The sequence below is a fragment of the Xenopus laevis genome, chromosome 2S, assembly GCF_017654675.1.
Source record: "Xenopus laevis strain J_2021 chromosome 2S, Xenopus_laevis_v10.1, whole genome shotgun sequence".
Lineage (NCBI taxonomy): Eukaryota > Metazoa > Chordata > Amphibia > Anura > Pipidae > Xenopus > Xenopus laevis.
Genome location: NC_054374.1, coordinates 167,479,350 through 167,500,322, shown reverse-complemented (window position 1 = coordinate 167,500,322; position 20,973 = coordinate 167,479,350). Strand labels below are relative to the sequence as shown.

Sequence of the window (20,973 nt, the reverse complement as noted above, 5' to 3'; positions counted from 1 at the left end):
GCTGAGGATGGGCAGAAAAGCTAGCAATCTATTTAGCGCCCCCCAGTGCCCACATGCTTGAGTTACCGCAATGCTGAGCCTGACCAATAATCTTTTAGCAAGAGGGGGATCTGGAGGTTCCTGGGCTGTGTACAATTATGGGGGGTCTCCGAGGGGCATTTTCATTGAAGTTTCCTCCAGTGGTGCCTAAAGGTAATTAAAAAGGAGGTGCATAATGATCCGCCAGTTTTTGGGGCACAAATAAAGTTCCCGACGTCCCCATTGTATTGTTGTGCCGCTGCCCCGCTCCTGGCAATAAGGCTCAGAGTGCAGGGTCTGTTCCAAGTCTGACACTGAGCAGGTTTGTGCTACATTGTTTCATAAGTCAGAGCCAGCAGTGCAGAGAATAAAAACAGACCAACCCTGCTTTAAAGTGATACAGACTTGGGGATCTCAAGGAGTAAAGCCGCAGGAGCAGACACCATGGGGTTAATTATCCAGGACAGAAGAAAAAAAAAAAAGCATCTCTCCTCCACCATCAGACATGGCGGCCGCGTCACATAAACAACCAGGGCTCTTACTGCACCAGAATAGGGCGGCTTTCAGAACAATTCCATCTTTTACGCCCAAATGAACATTCCTTCACTGTGTCCAAATGTCAAAGAAGGTCTTGCACTAAATGTGCTCAGAGTTATCAGTACTTATCTGTTATCTACTGTGTGTCCTGTGCTTGAATGGCTGCCCCCATGGCTACACAGCAGCTTGTTTATATAAACTATAGTAGTACTTATCTGTTATCTACGGTGTATCCTGTGCTTGAATGGCTGCCCCCATGGCTACACAGCAGCTTGTTTATATAAACTATAGTAGTACTTATCTGTTATCTACGGTGTATCCTGTGCTTGAATGGCTGCCCCCATGGCTACACAGCAGCTTGTTTATATAAACTATAGTAGTACTTATCTGTTATCTACTGTGTGTCCTGTGCTTGAATGGCTGCCCCATGGCTACACAGCCAGCTTGTTTATATAACTATAGTAGTAACTTATCTCTTATCTACTGTGTGTCCTGTGCTTGAATGGCTGCCCCCATGGCTACACAGCAGCTTGTTTATATAAACTATAGTAGTACTTATCTGTTATCTACTGTGTGTCCTGTGCTTGAATGGCTGCCCCCATGGCTACACAGCAGCTTGTTTATATAAACTATAGTAGTACTTATCTGTTATCTACTGTGTGTCCTGTGCTTGAATGGCTGCCCCCCATGGCTACACAGCAGCTTGTTTATATAAACTATAGTAGTACTTAATCTGTTATCTACTTGTGTGTCCTGTGCTTGAATGGCTGCCCCCCATGGCTACACAGCAGCTTGTTTATATAAACTATAGTAGTACTTATCTGTTATCTACTGTGTGTCCCTGTGCTTGAATGGCTGCCCCCATGGCTACACAGCAGCTTGTTTATATAAACTATAGTAGTACTTATCTGTTATCTACTGTGTGTCCTGTGCTTGAATGGCTGCCCCCATGGCTACACAGCCAGCTTGTTTATATAAACTATAGTAGTACTTATCTGTTATCTACTGTGGTGTCCTGTGCTTGAATGGCTGCCCCCATGGCTACACAGCAGCCTTGTTTATATAAACTATAGTAGTTACTTATCTGTTATCTACTGTGTGTCCTGTGCTTGAATGGCTGCCCCCATGGCTACACAGCAGCTTGTTTATATAAACTATAGTAGTACTTATCTGTTATCTACTGTGTGTCCTGTGCTTGAATGGCTGCCCCATGGCTACACAGCAGCTTGTTTATTATAAACTATAGTAGTACTTATCTGTTATCTACTGTGTGTCCTGTGCTTGAACGGCTGCCCCCATGGCTACACAGCAGCTTGTTTATATAAACTATAGTAGTACTTATCTGTTATCTACTGTGTGTCCTGTGCTTGAACGGCTGCCCCCATGGCTACACAGCAGCTTGTTTATATAAACTATAGTATGATGGTATTTTTAGTAATACCATTTTTGACCTCGTGTAAGACAAAACTCAGTAAAGGAAAACCTTTAGTAATAGTCAGGCAATTTATTCTTACATAATACAACATAACAGTTTTGTCTGGGTAAGCTGTTGGAGTAACACACAGAATGTCAGCCAAGGACTTACCAAAGACCCACCTCTTGGTCCAGGCGTTATATAGCTTTCAGAAGGCATTTACAGTAATTGTGACAAGGGGTTCACGGAAATACCATACATGGTCCGACGAGGAGACTTACTGGCATATATTTGTACATTCCTGTAAGATGTGCAGTTTTGCAACATAAGAGTTTCTGGTTCCAACTGTCCACAGCCTCGTAAACATCTGTTGGCTAAACATAGCCATTGTGGTACAGACAACTATTGAGCAACACTTCTGCAAAAGGGCTTAAGAGACATGCTGACACTATGCTGACACTCTGGAATCTAAGTAACAGAGTGGGGATCATTTATTTGTATGGCCTAGTATAAGTTATATGAGTGACCATTGTCCAGAGTAGACCATTTAGCCCTTAAAGTCCATCCTGCCTTAGGCCATATAGCGTTATGGCGTCATAGAGGGCGGGGGTGACAACTATCAACCCTCTGACACTAGCCATTCGTCCGTCTTAGGATTTGGACCGTTCCAGCTATCAAATTCTACTGTCATATCAAATTCTACTGTCATTCCTCTCTTGAAACATTGAATATGTTTCACATTAGTAGTTACAGGCACAGTAAGAGTGCTGAGAGGACCCCCAGGAACAAGGGAGGTCTATTATAAATGGGACAGTGGTGTGCGCTGTTGTGAGTTACAGTTCAACTATTGTGGCAGCACCAATACAGAAGTGTAGCTGAAAAGCTGAAATCAGTGAAAAGAAAAAACAGGAAGCTAGGGAGCTACAGATACATCCTGTTTCATGAAATAACTTGGTTAAGTGCAGTTGGGAACAGAAAACCCTATAAAATGACAAAGAATATACAATATATATGTAACATGTTATAAGAGACTAATATAATACTGATTTCATTACTATTGAAAAGTAAAAAATTATTCTTTCTTTCTTTCAAACCTCCCCACACATGGCTGAGAAAAGCTTTATCTTATAGATGTAAATCAAATGAAAGCAGAAGTTGGGGGGAGGTGCTTATAGCACAAATTCTAACGGAGAAATATAGACCAAGTATTAATGCTAGGATGACATGGATAGACTTAATGAAACTTTCAATGGAGTTCTTTAACCAACTATAAAATTTTACCTAATCATTTGGCATAACTGAACTGTTCTATAAAAATATTACACTTATTGTTGTAGCTCTAAAACTTTGACTATATGACATTCAACAAACATTTCAGAAACAATTTGAGTACAACTTTCTTTTTCCTATCAAAACACATGCTAATCTAAAATCATACTATTTTGGTCAGCTACTCTATTTATTTGAACAACCTCTATGTTTATAGTTACATAGTTAAATTGGGTTGAAAAAAGACAGAGTCCATCAAGTTCAACCCCTCCAAATGAAAACCCAGCATCCATACATACACCCCTCCCTACTTTCACATAAATTATATATACCCATATCTATACTAACTATAGAGCTTAGTTTATGACGGTGATAAGATTTATATTTTTTATAGATTTAACATTATGGGCGGGACTAGTCTTGGAATCTAGACTCTACTCAATACTAATTTTAACACATGACAGAGTTCTATTATTATGGGTTTATCATTTGTTTTTTTTTTCGTCAGTGCTGTTTACACACAACCGGCTACATATAGAGCTGAGGACCTGGGGCAATAATACAATAATAAGTAATTGCAGGAAACTTCCCTTCTAAAAACTGTTTAAACAGATACAATTTTACCTTTGTTGTTTTCATAACTAATCTAAAACTAAACATATAGAGAAAATGTTACATTATCACATTCCCATTGTTCTTATAAATTGCACACAATTTAACTATATCACATTCAATACTGTATGAATCGAAACCTTAAAATTAACCCATTTCAATATCAGTCCATCAGTTCATTATAGGGGAAAGTCCAATCAGAGAGACATCATGGCTTTGGATAGGCATATGAAGAAATATTCAACAGTCACTTGTATTCAGTCAATGCAGCAGTCTCTGTACAGTTCTTTTTAAGAGTTCATAATCAGTCCATGGATTCGATATTAGGATATGCAAAAGATGTAAAGGCATCACAGATATGAATGGCAAACTTTGAAATGGCTCTTTGTATGCATGTAGAGTTTCTTTCAATGAGTGGTGTGATCAATGATAGTTGTTCTATTTGGAATGGATTGGAATAATCTCAACAGCTACTGATGGAATTTTGCTCAGATCACCAACCTGGAAACAAAGAGACAATGTGACAATATCTGGTGTTCTGGTAATACTGACTTGTCTAATGTACTAGCCAAAGAACTCTAATGAAACTACTGTATGAACTGTCAGTAATGAGAAGTGGTTGTACATTCAAGATATGAGTGAAGGACGTTTGTTTTCTTGTGGTTAATTCAAATGAAGAGAGTCCACAACACCTGATAGGATTGTTGCGGAGAATTGACAGGACAGCTGGGAATAAATCCAACCAAATGCTGCCAGTGATTGTGTTGTTGGAAGTGGGATGGTACAAAGACACAATTCCACTTAATATCAGTGATATTTGCAAATTTGTAACAGAATCGAAAATTTAATTATGTAAACTATCAAATACAACCTGTACTGTTTCCTTCTTATAACAAAATAATATTGATTAATCATAACCAGGAAAAACATTTAACAAGTTCTCTCTTGTATCTATATTTATATTTTTATATTTTTAGCCTAAATGAAAATGACATAGACCCATTTAGTAGCATCATTTATTTCTACAAATTTGGTAGTGAAATTACTGGTTATCAGACAAAATCAACAATAAATTTAAGTCACTTCTGCATTTTCTTACACTTGCAGACTTGTGATGCAAGATACACAAGTGCAAAGATTACGGGAGAAGTTTTTCTTTTAGCAGCGGCACAAGCACATAAGCTGCATTTTTATTAACTGAAACTTATTTAATTAGAAAAAATAGTAACAACAACAGAACCCACAATATAATACTCCCCTCTTGTTGTACTGCAGATGCAGTACAATAATATGAAATAATGGATTCACATCTGTCTAGAGAATAATGAAAATAATTTAACCTGTACCAATGAGTGAATCGGGTATGGATCCAAACTGCATCAAGTTTACCTTCATGTTGGTGAAAAAGATCCAGATGCAGGAGATACAGAAAAAAAAATACAGATGAATATGAAATGGTAAAGTTAAAAATATTTGCTGTGGTTAAAAGTTCCTGAGCCAGCTGCCTGACAAAAGAGGAAGTTACAAAACAGTGAGAGAAGTTGAGCATCTGAAATATTGTGCAACGGAGGATTCTGGGAAATGTAGTTTTTATGACAGTACCAGCAAACAGAATCCTTCTTGTTATTAATTGGACTATGAACTAGATTTCCTCTTAAAGGGTGCTGTAAGTCTAATGCACCATTAAGTACTTTAGTGTGAAACAACTGACCGTGATTTATTTGGTCGGCAGGAAGTTTGTCTTCAGAATATTCAGGGGAAGTACTACTGTTAATAAGCTTAAAACATTCTGAACCATTAGCTCAATAAGAATCTTCATTACTGGGGGCTGCACTGTCTGTGGAACCAAAAGTTCTGAGATTGTGTAACCCTGTGTTACTCTAAAATTGCCAATAGGCACAAATTTGGCATTTAATTGCTCCTTAGTATCCATATAAAGGACTGGATCTAAGTTTGCTGAGCAAGGAGCAGAGAATAGGTGTAATGTCTCAGCTGAAGTATATGTGAGAAATATCACTTTTCTATTGGTTGGCAAAAGCCTGCTAAATCTAATGGCATGCAATTTGTATAGTAAAATATTTACTCTTTCACATATCCGTTATCTGTCACAGTAGAATGTCAAGTTGTGAGGGAAGAATACTATCGCCTTCTGGCCAGGAAAACGCAGTCTTGTCCCCTCCACTGTGACACTTAACAAAGGCTTTGAAACTTAAAATGTTTTGGGCACTCAACTAGCATATCTAGGAGGATTGTTAGATATTCTAAACTGATGGAACATGTTTTTTTCAGATCGCAAATCATACATAATACACTTAGAAAACAGTTATCAATCTGACACATAAAGATAAAAAAGAGAAGTAAGTTTAGTTTGAGACAAAAAACTATAACAGAGAACATTTAAAGAGACAACACTAATATTTCTGTTAACACAAGAAAGACAAGTGGAGTGAATTAACCTTATTCACGAGTAACCCATTCACAAACAGAAATACACAAGAGAACTAATGTTACTACGAGAATAATAACAAAGAAGACAATGTTAGGATAGGATAAGAATAGTGACATGATAGTCTAAGACAAAATGACAATATTGTAGTGACAGACACATAGAACAAATATTACATTACCAGAGGTACCTACTAAAACATTTAAACAGTAAAGAGAACCAAAAACAGTAAGGCAAACATATTCATTACAGACACAGCAAAGTCATATAACCGTCAAGTCAAGTCAAGTCAAGTCCTTTTCTTTCTAACATACACACAAGTATTACATTCAAAATATGCTCTAACAGACCTGTAGGATGCAAAAAAGCTTAGCAGCGAGCTATTAACATTGGTTTATAAAACAAACAGGGCAAACAAACAGACATATAAACTGGAGTCACCTGCAGGAAAAAATGATGTTATACTTTTCTCTGAAATTTAGAACATGCTTACAATTGAGTGGAAAGGGAGAAAATAGGTTTGAAGTTGCAGATGTACAACACCTGCATGTTTGTATGGCTCTCGTTTTTCATCTGACAATTCAAATGGACAGGAAAGTGATTCACACTTCACACTCTAAAGAATTTCCTTCAGAAAACCTAGTTTTCCGTATTTCTGGCCACAAATTCTCTCACACACCATTACACATATGACAGTTACACTAAAGTTATTCACGCACTCGGCTAGGCAAACATTCAACATTCATGGATCCTTTTGCATTCATCAAACAACATACAGTACACGTGTAATTTCTATTTCAAGATGTTTTAGACTACACTTCATGATAAGGAATAAGAGACTTACAAAATACAAAAACAGGAAGGAAACTGCGGATTCCTATCATGAATGGCAGATAATTTCAGCTGATTAACACAACAATTAACAAAACAATAGGCAAAAAGAAGAAGTTAGAAAAACATATATACCCCACCCCGGGGGGTACTTACGCGCGTGTATCCATCATCCGTTAAAGTAAAGCTCGACGGGGAAACCTTCCTGGAAAAGAGATATCCACGGGTAAACTATCGACATCCGAGAACAAAGCTTCCTCGGGTACACTCCAATGGCCACAGCCTGGAGCCCTCCATTGCCTGAAAAAATTGACTGGAAAAAATGAATCACAGTCGGCGGGTCACCATATGATGGTATTTTTAGTAATACCATTTTTGACCTCGTGTAAGACAAAACTCAGTAAAGGAAAACCTTTAGTAATAGTCAGGCAATTTATTCTTACATAATACAACATAACAGTTTTGTCTGGGTAAGCTGTTGGAGTAACACACAGAATGTCAGCCAAGGACTTACCAAAGACCCACCTCTTGGTCCAGGCGTTATATAGCTTTCAGAAGGCATTTACAGTAATTGTGACAAGGGGTTCACGGAAATACCATACATGGCCCGACGAGGAGACTTACTGGCATATATTTGTACATTCCTGTAAGATGTGCAGTTTTGCAACATAAGAGTTTCTGGTTCCAACTGTCCACAGCCTCGTAAACATCTGTTGGCTAAACATAGCCATTGTGGTACAGACAACTATTGAGCAACACTTCTGCAAAAGGGCTTAAGAGACATGCTGACACTATGCTGACACTCTGGAATCTAAGTAACAGAGTGGGGATCATTTATTTGTATGGCCTAGTATAAGTTATATGAGTGACCATTGTCCAGAGTAGACCATTTAGCCCTTAAAGTCCATCCTGCCTTAGGCCATATAGCGTTATGGCGTCATAGAGGGCGGGGGTGACAACTATCAACCCTCTGACACTAGCCATTCGTCCGTCTTAGGATTTGGACCGTTCCAGCTATCAAATTCTACTGTCATATCAAATTCTACTGTCAAGTAGTACTTATCTGTTATCTACTGTGTGTCCTGTGCTTGAATGGCTGCCCCCATGGCTACACAGCAGCTTGTTTATATAAACTATAGTAGTACTTATCTGTTATCTACTGTGTGTCCTGTGCTTGAATGGCTGCCCCCATGGCTACACAGCAGCTTGTTTATATAAACTATAGTAGTACTTATCTGTTATCTACTGTGTCCTGTGTTTGAATGGCTGCCCCCATGGCTACACAGCAGCTTGTTTATATAAACTATAGTAGTACTTATCTGTTATCTACTGTGTGTCCTGTGCTTGAATGGCTGCCCCCATGGCTACACAGCAGCTTGTTTATATAAACTATATTATTACTTATCTGTTATCTACTGTGTGTCCTGTGCTTGAATGGCTGCCCCCATGGCTACACAGCAGCTTGTTTATATAAACTATAGTAGTACTTATCTGTTATCTACTGTGTCCTGTGTTTGAATGGCTGCCCCCATGGCTACACAGCAGCTTGTTTATATAAACTATAGTAGTACTTATCTGTTATCTACTGTGTGTCCTGTGCTTGAATGGCTGCCCCCATGGCTACACAGCAGCTTGTTTATATAAACTATATTATTACTTATCTGTTATCTACTGTGTGTCCTGTGCTTGAATGGCTGCCCCCATGGCTACACAGCAGCTTGTTTATATAAACTATAGTAGTACTTATCTGTTATCTACTGTGTGTCCTGTGCTTGAATGGCTGCCCCCATGGCTACACAGCAGCTTGTTTATATAAACTATAGTAGTACTTATCTGTTATCTACTGTGTGTCCTGTGCTTGAATGGCTGCCCCCATGGCTACACAGCAGCTTGTTTATATAAACTATAGTAGTACTTATCTGTTATCTACTGTGTATCCTGTGCTTGAATGGCTGCCCCCATGGCTACACAGCAGCTTGTTTATATAAACTATAGTAGTACTTATCTGTTATCTACTGTGTGTCCTGTGCTTGAATGGCTGCCCCCATGGCTACACAGCAGCTTGTTTATATAAACTATAGTAGTACTTATCTGTTATCTACTGTGTGTCCTGTGCTTGAATGGCTGCCCCCATGGCTACACAGCAGCTTGTTTATATAAACTATAGTAGTACTTATCTGTTATCTACTGTGTATCCTGTGCTTGAATGGCTGCCCCCATGGCTACACAGCAGCTTGTTTATATAAACTATAGTGTTTCTGAAGCAAACACACCAGTTGTACCAGTGCAGGAAAACACAATATTATATTTTTATTACTTTAAAACACTTTTATTTTTTGATGTTTCTGTTCCTTTAAGGCAGCACCCATTAACCCTTGCAACTACCTGCAAATTCTTAGCTTAGTCTCTAAATAGAAGGGGGGGGAGAATGACGAAGCTCCAGTATTGGTGCAAGATTTGTGGGTGAAATACTGGGGCAATGGGATATTTTGTAGGGGTTACACAGGGGGTCCCCCTCTACCAGTTGCTGTGCCCAGAGTCACTATAGTGTGTGGGTTACATGTGCCCCCGGGTATGAGGTGCTGCAGAGAAACAGACCCGTCTCCCTGTGATTCCCTGGGGATCTTATAGTGATTCACATACAGTGTGTACCCCAACATTATGGCACAACCCCCCAGCATTTCCCCAGGATACAGAGACCCCTGTCTGTGATTGGTGAAGTTGTGCCAATAGAATTCCCTATAAAGGGTCCAGTCCAAAGCTGCCGAGTGCTGGAATGGGGGTTTTGGGGTGAACTGGGCAGAGTTTCAGTAACCCCCTCCTGTGCCCCCCTCCCCCGGGAATGCCCAGGGCACTTTGTTAGTAATATAAGTGGGTCAGTGCCCCCCGAGTCGTCCGTTTAATGGCGGCAGCCTCTGGGCAAAGAGTTAAAGGGCAGAGTTGGAGGAGAGAAGAAAGAGGGGGTGTAGGAGGGAGGGGGGCACAGAGGAAGGAGAAACGTTCCAGTTGGGACAGAGAAGAAGGAGCTGAGGCAGGAGGGGGATTAGAGCAGGAGGGGGGACACACTAGAGGGAACAGTATCTGGGGGAGGAATAAAGGGCAAGTAAGCAGCAGGACAATGAGAGACTGGATCCAGAGCAGAGACAGTCAGAGTAAGGGGAGAAGCTGCAGGGAGGGAGCTCAGGGCAGATGGGAGATCAGGGGAAACTGGAGAGGAGGAGAGAGGCAAAGTCGAGGGGTTGGTAGAAGATACTGTGACTGCTGGAGATCCACTCGGGGGTCAGTGTGATGCACAGGGGACCTCATGTACCCCCTGATCTAGTACTGGGGATGCCCCTCACTTGTGTCTCTGCTCAGCCTGGAACCCTCCCAAGACTTCTCTGCACCTGACTCTGCCCAACATGAGACTCTCCTGCCTCCTGGTCTGCTGCTGCCTCTGCCTCCTGCCGGGTAAGTCCCCCCTGAGTCTCCTGCCGGGTAAGTGCCCCCCGTGTCTCCTGCCGGGTAAGTGCCCCCCGTGTCTCCTGCCGGGTAAGTGCCCCCCGTGTCTCCTGCCGGGTAAGTGCCCCCAATGTACCTCAGTCCTGTCCTCCTCACTGGGCTCCTGGGATCTGTAGGACATAAAAGGGGCAGACGTTTACTGGACAAAAACCTATTGGGGTGAATGTGGGGCATTAGGGCAGGTTTTGCCGCTGAGAGAGTGAAAGGACCATCACGTGCCCCAATTCTACCATTGATTTCCATTTGGTTGGGCCCCTGGGGAAGGGGCCACTCATCTCAATATTAACCTGCAGTGTCAGCCAGTGATATTCAGCCGCTCTTTATGGGATTCAACTGGTTGTCTCTCTCCAGCTTGGTTGTCAGGGGTCGCTGACCCAGCTAAAGGGAAAGCAGAGTAACCCTGAGGCTACAATTGTATTGATATAGTGTTAATGGGTGATCACTTATCTCTCTTTTCAGTTACTCTGCCTGGTTGCTAGGGGAAGTTCAGCTGTAGCAACCAGATAGCATTTCAGATTCCTGAACCTGGAAACTACAGCACAAAGTTAAATGATTCAAATAAATCTCACAGAAAACCTAAACCTACAATACATGTCATATCTGTCATGCTGAGCCTCCCTCACGGTGTACTGCCCCTTTAAATGTATGGTGCAAAAAGTCATATCAGCCAATCACTGAGTGATGTTTGTTCTGTATCATTTGATTGGGACCAATAACTGTCTGTTTCAGCTGGAGTGTGGGAGGGACCCATGGACACCTGGGGGAGGACAAACAACTCCCTGCAGGCTCATGTCTCTGTTCTCCCCACTTGCTTCAGTGAAAGATACAGCGACACATTCATTACAATAGGGACCAACTGCAGAGTTGTAATCATTACTATGGGCTGCAGGTTATTGGGGCGCCATTGTCTGTTACACACGTTTATACCCCCACCTTCTTCTTCTGCAGGGTCTGTCTGTCTGTCTGTTCCACTTATAAACCCATTTGCCTATTTGTCTGTCTCTCTGTCATTCTGACTGTTTGTCTGTCATCTGTCTTTTTTTGTTTTTCTGTCTATTGGTCATATATCTGTCTAACTACTTGTCTGTCTATTGATCATCAGTCTGTCTGTCTGTTATTCTGCCTATCAAGTATCTGTCTGTCTATTGATCATCAGTCTATTATCGATCTATTTGTCTGTCTGTCTAGCTCTATCTACAGGTATATCTCTCTCTCTATCTATCTATTTCTATCTATCTATCTATCTATCTCTCTATCTATCTATCTATCTATCTATCTATCTATCTATCTCTCTATTATCTATCTATCTATCTATCATCTATCTATCTATCTATCTATCTATCTATCTATCTATCTATTATCTATCTATCTATCTCTCTATCTATCATCTATCTATCTATCTATCTATCTATCTATCTATCTATCTCTCTATCTATCTCTCTATTATCTATCTATCTATCTATCTCTCTCTCTATCTATCTCTCTATCTCTCTCTCTCTCTCTCTCTCTCTCTCTCTCTCTATCTATCTAATCTTTCAATGTCTGTCTGTGCACCCCTGTGTATGTAAGTGTGTGTGTGTGTGTATATATATGTGAGTGTATATATATATATATATGTGTGAGTGTATATGAGTATATATATATATATGTGTGTGAGTGTATGTGAGTATATATATCTTTATATCTATATAATAAGTGAGTGTATGTGAGTATATATATATATATATCTATATAATAAGTGAGTGTATGTGAGTATATTTATATATATATCTATATAATAAGTGAGTGTATGTGAGTATATATATATATATATGTGTGAGTGTATGTGAGTATATATATATATCTATATAATAAGTGAGTGTATGTGAGTATATATATATATATATGTGTGAGTGTATATGAGTATATATATATATCTATATAATAAGTGAGTGTATTGGGCTCAGGCGCAGTGTCCCTTGAGATCAGCTGATTCCGGTGCTGCACAATCTCCAGTTTCAGGTGGATCTGAGGGATTTTGCTGCATCTGTGAATTAGTTGTAACCCAATCAGGTGTGTCGAGGTCGGTCTCATTGAGAGGCGACTGTTCCTGATCTGTAAGTGAGTCTGAGAGATGTGAGTGGAGATGTGATCTGGGGGAACCTATACGGCCCCATTAAACATTCAGCATGTGAGGGGGGGGAGACAATGTGAGGGGGGGCGGCTGCTATTCAGCAACTACAAACAAACAAGCAGCGAGTTCTCAGTACAGCAGTAATTAGTGTCACAACCATCGGCCCATAATATGTATCTGGTGTCTGTTACTATAGCCGGGATCTGCAGCACCCTGGCCCGTAGCACCCCTATCTGCCAGCACCCTAACTCCCAGCACCCCTATCTGACAGCACCCCTATCTGACAGCACCCTAACTCCCAGCACCCCTATCTACCAGCACCTCTATCTACCAGCACCTCTATCTACCAGCACCCCTATCTGACAGCACCCCTGTCTCCCAGCATCTCTATCTCCCAGCACCTCCGTCTGACAGCACCCATATCTGCCAGCACCCCTATCTCCCAGCACCTCTATCTGCTGCCAGCACCCATATCTGTCAGCACCCCTATTTGCCATCACCCCCATCTGCTAACACCTCTAACTTCCAGCACCCCTATCTGCCAGCACATCTATCTCCCAGCACCTCAATTTGCCAGCACCTCCACCCAGTCCCTGCTTAAGACTCATTTCTCACCCAAACCCCACTGCCAACCTTTCATTAACAACATTCTCCCACAGAGTCTCCGCTCAAGAAAAAGGGAGATCACACAAGCATCCAATATATAAATATATATATATACTAATTATTAAGTAAGAGTAAGGTTGCAGGGAGTTTCTTGCATCCCAGAGAACATTACACAGACTTTTGTGGTCATTGTACCTGTTCTGTCTTATTTCAGGGGTACAAGGAGCACAGGGGAAATTCGCCTACAAGCTGATGAACGATCTATTTGCCAACTACTCCAACGCTCTGCGGCCTGTAGAGGACATGGATAAAGCCATGAATGTCACCCTGCAGATCACCCTCTCCCAGATCATTGACATGGTACAGTATCTGTAGGGAGCGATCGATGGCCACCCCAGATCATTCCCATGGAACTTAATCCCTGGGAAATGGGGTCAGAAGTGATTCTTTTCTCCAAAGCAGAACCCTCTAGATATTCCGTCATTTTTGCACAAGTGTTTTGGGTAACGTGTCTTCTTTTCCCCGCATGCTGTTTAGGATGAGCGGAACCAGATCCTAATGGCCTACCTGTGGATCCGACAGGTGTGGTTTGATGCCTACCTGCGCTGGAACAAGGAAGATTATGATGGACTTGATACCATCCGTATACCTAGCAGTTATGTATGGAGACCTGATATAGTCCTATATAACAAGTAGGTCGGATGGGTGTTGAGTGCCATCAGTTCGATTCCTATCACTTTTCCAGCCTGGGCACAGGCAAAACCTTTGAAATCTTCCAAACCAACATAAAGAGAACCCTGTATAAGTCTTCACTTTACTATCTCTAAGGCCACCCCATAGTGCTGGTGGCTTGGGCAATGCTCAGGAGTAACTAAACCCTATAATAACACACAAAGGGTAAGTCTCCACTCAGCTGGAGCATCAGAGATTAATCTGTTCTGAATAAACCCAAAGTAGTGTCAAAGGTAAGTGGCAAAAACTTCTATGACCATCATCAGACAGTGGATAAGCTGAGGAAAGTTAGAAGGGGATTTAGGGAGGGGAAAGTGGGGATGAGCAGCAGAAGATGACGGAATGAGAGACAAAGTAGATCTTCATTGTTGTGTAGAGTTGCCAAACCCCACTGGTAGGTTCCCTGGGCTTTTCAGTCATATCATCAGCTTTGTAGATTAGCTTTAGCTTGTGTAGTTTGGGGGGGGGGGGTCCTGAGGTTAATGATAAGTTCCCTAATCTTTGAGGTATTTAATAGATTGTTTTATATACTGGATAATATCATGTATAAGTTGTATGTGGTTTCCTTATGCTCCCAAGTATGTGCAAACTCAATGGTGTCATCAGAGAATGTAAGGACCTTGCAATAGTCATAGAATGATAAGCATCCGTGAATATCCCAAAGAATAGTTTGGGACTCAAGCAATTGTCTTTGTGGTGTTCCTGTGCTTAGATTGGGGTAGAAGAGCTCTCTCAGTTATCACAGACTCTGGTCTTGGAGTCAGGAAATCTAGAACTTTGGGGAAGATGAAGGATGAGGTCAATAGGATTCAGATATTGACAGTAATAGCGCTTCTGTTGAACCGTTTGGTGGGCAGGTGAGTCAATATAATGTTGATGATGTGGAATTCTCTCCCTGAATCTCTCCCTAAAAGGTTGAACTTGATGGACGTGTGTGTGTTTTTTTAACCTTACTTACTAAGTTACTATGTTAGTTACTGGTGGCTGAGAGTATGCCAACTTTCAATAAATGTGCCACTTATTGTTGAGTAGTAATTAGAGCAATTACCATGATAATTTATCATTTACACTGGGCCTACATTTGGCACGTTAACCTGGTGGTCCAGTAAAAAAGACTTGAGGACCTTGAAAGCTGTACCTCCAGTGTATCAGAGGTTTGCACCTACTCCCTCTCCCAGCCCCTTGTGATGGATCAGCTTGAATGTTCTTCATCATCGGTTTCTTTGATAAATGAATAATTGTTGAGCGTATAAAGCAGAGAGGTGCCCTGGCTGCTCAGATATGATAATGCCTGGGAATTCTAGAGGGATTTTTTGGCTAGAAAGTTGAGGATCCTGTGATTGGACAATGAACAAGGTTGTCTATTTTCCTCTAGTCATCTTGCAATAGACCTCTTTGCTCCATAAGACAAGAGTACAAAGAAGCCATGTAGGTTATGCTGCCTTGTTCATTTTAAGTCCTTGGTGACAACAAATACATTTCAAACATCCCAGTTAGTCCAGGAGGTTCCCTTCCCAATCCCTCCTTGTTTTCTTGTACAGAAACAGATTGGGGCATCACTTGTGCACTATCCTCTGTCAGCTCCCAGTCTCATACCCGGGATGTAACACAATCCCCTAGTAACTGACGGGTCAAACATCTCAGGTTCTTCTTCGGAGGTGACCTTCTGGGGCCTGAGACTAAATTACCACTTTGCATTTCTATTGCTCTTCCTGTATATGTGATATTATATGGAGTCATATTGCCTTTTTATTGTCACCCCCTGCTGTGTCGTTTAGATGAGTTGCAGTAAGATAACAAAACAGAACGTCAAGTTTTTGGGCTCTTACTGACATAATTCATCCAGTTTCTTTCTTTGTTACTTAAAGGGATATTTTTTCAAAATGAATCAGTTAAAAGCGCTGCTCCAGCAGAATTCTGCACTGAAATCCATTTCTCAAAAGAGCAAACAGATTTTTTTATATTCAATTTTGAAATCTGACATGGGGCTAGACATTTTGTTAGTTTCCCAGCTGCCCCTGGTCATGTGACTTGTGCCTGCACTTTAGCAGAGAAATGCTTTCTGGCAGGCTGCTGTTTTTCCTTCTCAATGTAACTGAATGTGTCTCAGTGGGACCTGGATTTTACTATTGAGTGTTGTTCTTAGATCTACCAGGCAGCTGTTATCTTGTGTTAGGGAGCTGTTATCTGGTTACCTTCCCATTGTTCTGTTGTTAGGCTGCTGGGGGGGGGAGAGAAGGGAGGGGGTGATATCAGTCCAACTTGCAGTACAGCAGTAAAGAGTGATTGAAGTTTATCAGAGCACAAGTCACATGACCAGGGGCAGCTGGGAAATTGACAATATGTCTAGCCCCATGTCAGATTTCAAAATTGAATATAAAAAAATCTGTTTGCTCTTTTGAAAAATGGATTTCCGTGCAGAATTCTGCTGGAGTAGCACTATTAACTGATTCATTTTGAAAAAAATTTTTTTTCCCCATGACAGTATCCCTTTAACCTTGTCTGGGGAACTGGACCACCTTGGAGCTAGAGTTACATTCATACCTTACGTTATTCCCTTACGTCAGTCAAGAAAAGTCAGTATCCGGATCCACCCTTGTTTAGACCAAGTAAGTTCCTGGCCAATGTGACCTCGTAGTAGCCATTTTACATTTCCTGTCTCTTTAAGAAAGAACTCAGATGTCTGCAGTTTCTGACATTATGCTGATTGCCTGGATGTCCTACATTAGAGAGCTGACAGTTGGTTAGAAATTCAGAGTTTATGTGATAAGAAATGGTTTGGAATTTAGGAGTCAAAAGCAGCACTTGAGATATGTGTCTCTTATACAAACATGGCGCCTGCTGTTACAAACATTGAACCGATTGGCTGAATATACTACAGTTGTTTGCTCTCTGGTCTACAGCAGGGAAAAGCAGTAGATGCCTGATTTGACCTACAGTAAAGAGCTGAGGTAGCTCACAATTCAGAAATGGAAAGTAGAAGATCAGATCTGAGACTCTTACGTTATTTCTGCTGTTACTGATACTGTGCTGGTTGGTCAAGTGTCCTAAAGTTAGGTGGCTCTCATGGCTCTCATGGATACATGGATACACTTGTATCAAGCGTGAAGTGTCCTGGCATCTGCTGTTATGGACATCCTACTGGCTTACTGATTGCCCTACAAATGGCCTGGTGTCTACACTTACCAACATCATGCATATTGAAGAAGCTCCCCCATACCAATATACTCCTAAATCAGTGGTTCCTAATCTGCGAGGCTGGCCTTTGGGGGTGCTTGTATCAGTGGCAGTGGGGGCTCAGTCTGAAGGACTTTCAGTGTCGGACTGGGATGCCAGTGGTCCACCAGAAAACCTTAGACCATGGGCCCAATGGAAAACCATAGACTGTGGGCCCATGTTCCAAACTATTATTCCTCCTCACTCAACCTCTTTATTCTACTAGTCTTATATCTACTTAATATACTTTATTCTTCCATTATTAAGCCTTTTTCCCATAAAGAAATAGGGAATGACTGTGAAATAGGCCAAATGGAAGCAAGAGGCCCACTGGGGGTTTTCCTGGTATCCCGGTGGGCCAGTCCAACACGGAGGCCTGTTAGGGTAAGATTTGGGGAGCATACTTGCAAAAATCATTTCTGATCCGGGCAGGAGGCGGAGCCATGATGTCAGAGGGGTTGGGTGATCAACATTGAGGGCAGAGCGAGCGACATCACAGAGGAAGAGCTATAACACAGTTATCAGTGTATCGATGATCACCATGTCAATATAGGGAGATCCTGCCTGGTTTTCCTTATTTGGAAAATTGGGCAGACTGTCTAGACCCGGGCAGCCCTTCTGAAAATCCTGAAAAGCCCTTCTGAAAAGACAGGTGCCAATCCTAGTCGCAAGATACACCTGGATTTGGGCAGGGGTGGTCTCTCAACTTGTCTCATGGCAGCTGTGCCCCTGGCTTTGGGGTGAAAGGTTATTTACAGGTCTTGGAACAACCAATGTTTTCCTAGAACTCTAATCTTATAATCAGTTAAGGTTGACCCAATCCAAAAGTTTGACCATACAGGGGGGTTTGAACAGTAGTCAAGGATTCTAAAGGTATAAGTATCCAAGGTTTAAAGAAGAGAAGGCAATAAAAGAAAAGTGCAGTAGAAGAACGTTAAAATACAAAATGATATTGTAGGTGGTAGGAAATGAGTATAGAAGAGAGATGAGACTCACACACCCAAAGACTGACACTTTACTAGTTTGGGTAATTAAACTGTTAGACCAGAAGTGTTTGACATCCAGTCTCTATTGGTTTATTCCTTAGTGCTGATGACCAGTTCACAGGCTCCATGGAAACCAATGTGGTCATCAGATATGATGGGCAGATCATGTGGGACTCGCCTGCGATCACCAAGAGCTCCTGCAAGGTTGATGTGTCCTTCTTCCCCTTCGATAGACAGCAGTGTCGCCTGACCTTTGGCTCTTGGACGTACAATGGAAATCAAATCGACATCCTCAACCACCTGGATACGGGGGACCTGACTGATTTTGTAGAAAATGTTGAGTGGGAGGTATTGGGAATGCCAGCCAAGAAGAATGTTATCACTTATGGGTGCTGCTCAGAACCTTACCCTGATGTCACCTACACCCTCATGTTAAAGAGGAGGTCTTCTTTCTACATCTTCAACCTCCTGCTCCCCTGTGTTATGATCTCTTTTCTAGCACCTTTGGGCTTCTATCTTCCAGCAGATTCAGGAGAGAAGGTCTCTTTGGGTGTAACTGTCCTGCTGGCCCTCACCGTGTTTCAATTACTGGTGGCTGAGAGTATGCCACCTTCAGAAAATGTGCCACTTATTGGTGAGTAGTAATTAGAGCAATTACCATGATAAGTTATCATTTACACTGGGCCTACATTTGGCACGTTAAGCTGGGGGTCCAGTAAAAAAGATCTTATAGACTTGAGGACCTTCGAAGCTGTACCTCTAGTCTATCAGATGTTTGCACCTACTCCTTCTCCCAGCCCCATGTGATGGATTAGCTTGAATGTTCTTCAAGCTGATCCAGAAAACGACTTAACAATACAGGAATGAGTCTAATGCATTTTCTTATTGCAGGAAAGTATTATATTGCGACGATGACTATGATAACTGCATCAACAGCACTAACCATCTTTATCATGAACATCCATCACTGTGGGCCAGAAGCAAAACCAGTGCCTGAATGGGCCAAGAAGTACATCTTGCAGTACATGTCCAGGATATTCTTTGTATATGAGGTGGGAGAAAGCTGTAGAAGACCTAGAACTGAACCAGATTCTGAGAGAACATCCAAAGTACCAGGGTTGAATGGACAGGCCAAGCAAGAGGAGGTTGTTGATGTGGTTAAGAACTGCCCAGAAAAGCTCAGCCCAAAGGACAAAGAGGCCATGGATGAGCCAGAACATTCCAAATATGCTCACGGTGTTTGTCAGGAGAGTGGCAAGTACTTTTCTGAGCAAGGTGGAGGTGGGAAAGGGTTTGGGTACGAGGAGTGCCCCAATATCCAATGCCTGTGCCACAACGAACGTTTGCTGAAAAACATTGAATATATTGCCAACTGCTTCCGGGATCAACGGGCGGCTCAGAAAAGGACTGGCGAGTGGAAGAAGGTTGCCAAGGTCATGGATCGTTTCTTCATGTGGGTCTTCTTCATCATGGTGTTCTTAATGAGCGTTCTGATCATGGGCAAAGCTATCTGATGATGCTCCCCAGTGACTCCCAATGGATTTATCCTTAACATTCTCAGTGGAATCCTGTGACATTCCAACTTATCATAAAGGCTCGTCATTTTGGCATTTTGGCTCGTCATTAGTAACCATTTTGGCATTTCGTGATTATTTCTGACCTTGTCATCAGCAGTGTATTGGGTTTTTTTTTAAGGAGTGGGTGAGTCGGGGCTATGGGTCACTTCTTCATGTGGGTCTTCTTCATGTGGGTCTTCTTCATTTGGGTCTGCTTCATGTGGGTCTTCTTCATGTGGGTCTTCTTCATGTGGGTCTTCTTCATGTGGGTCTTCTTCATGTGGGTCTTCTTCATGTGGGTCTGCTTCATGTGGGTCTTCTTCATGTGGGTCTTCTTCATGTGGGTCTTCTTCATGTGGGTCTGCTTCATGTGGGTCTGCTTCATGTGGGTCTTCTTCATGTGGGTCTGCTTCATGTGGGTCTGCTTCATGTGGGTCTTCTTCAGGTGGGTCTTCTTCAGAGCTTTCTGATGGTGGACAAAAACCAAACCAATGGATTTATGACTTGTCCTCCATTTCACTCCATGCACCACCCACTCTTAGAGCACTTAGAGCCATTATAGGAATGACACAGCAGCATGCTGTACTGTATTTACTCAGACCTTTAGTCTCCATTGTGACATCGCATTGGCCATTTCTGACCTTGTCAACATCAATCAATGTACTTGTGACTCTACATGAAGGCTCATCTAATAAAACAAAGGGTTAATGATGTAAAGGGACTTTAAGAAACATTACACACTTTCAGCGTATATGTGTATGTATATCTGTGGCAGTATTGTGGAGTTTGTGGCAAGGGAAACTGTACCCAAAAACCATAAGCTGTTCTGTTTTTTGTTGCTTTGTATAAAAAACAGGTTTTGGGTGGAGTTCCCCTTTAATGGTGCTGAAATCCCTGGCAGTAAATGTGAACGTTTCATTGTTGCTTAAAATAAATGGACTTTACACTGATCGATAATGAAGGAATGTGCTGGACTCTTTCTGAGAAGTAAAACAAGGCTGCTCTATGGCCGGAAGATGATTGGTAACCGACCCGTATATCTGAGAGATAAAAACATCAGCACCATGACTGAGATCTCCTTTCCTCCCCACCAATGAATCACTCATTCCCCTCTCTTGGTAGGGAATCCCATAACC

General features: G+C 41.8%; 1 protein-coding gene across 1 annotated transcript; it reads left to right on the top strand.

The window, feature by feature from the left end:
• Positions 1-9,455: 9,455 nt before the first annotated feature.
• On the top strand, positions 9,456-20,794 carry LOC108709055 (neuronal acetylcholine receptor subunit alpha-10). Its single transcript, XM_041584668.1, has 5 exons — positions 9,456-10,577; positions 13,562-13,707; positions 13,885-14,039; positions 18,383-18,915; positions 19,173-20,794. Exons 1-5 carry the CDS (start codon positions 10,529-10,531, stop codon positions 19,793-19,795), a joined length of 1,506 nt encoding a protein of 501 aa, XP_041440602.1. The 5' UTR covers positions 9,456-10,528; the 3' UTR covers positions 19,796-20,794.
• Positions 20,795-20,973: the final 179 nt, after the last annotated feature.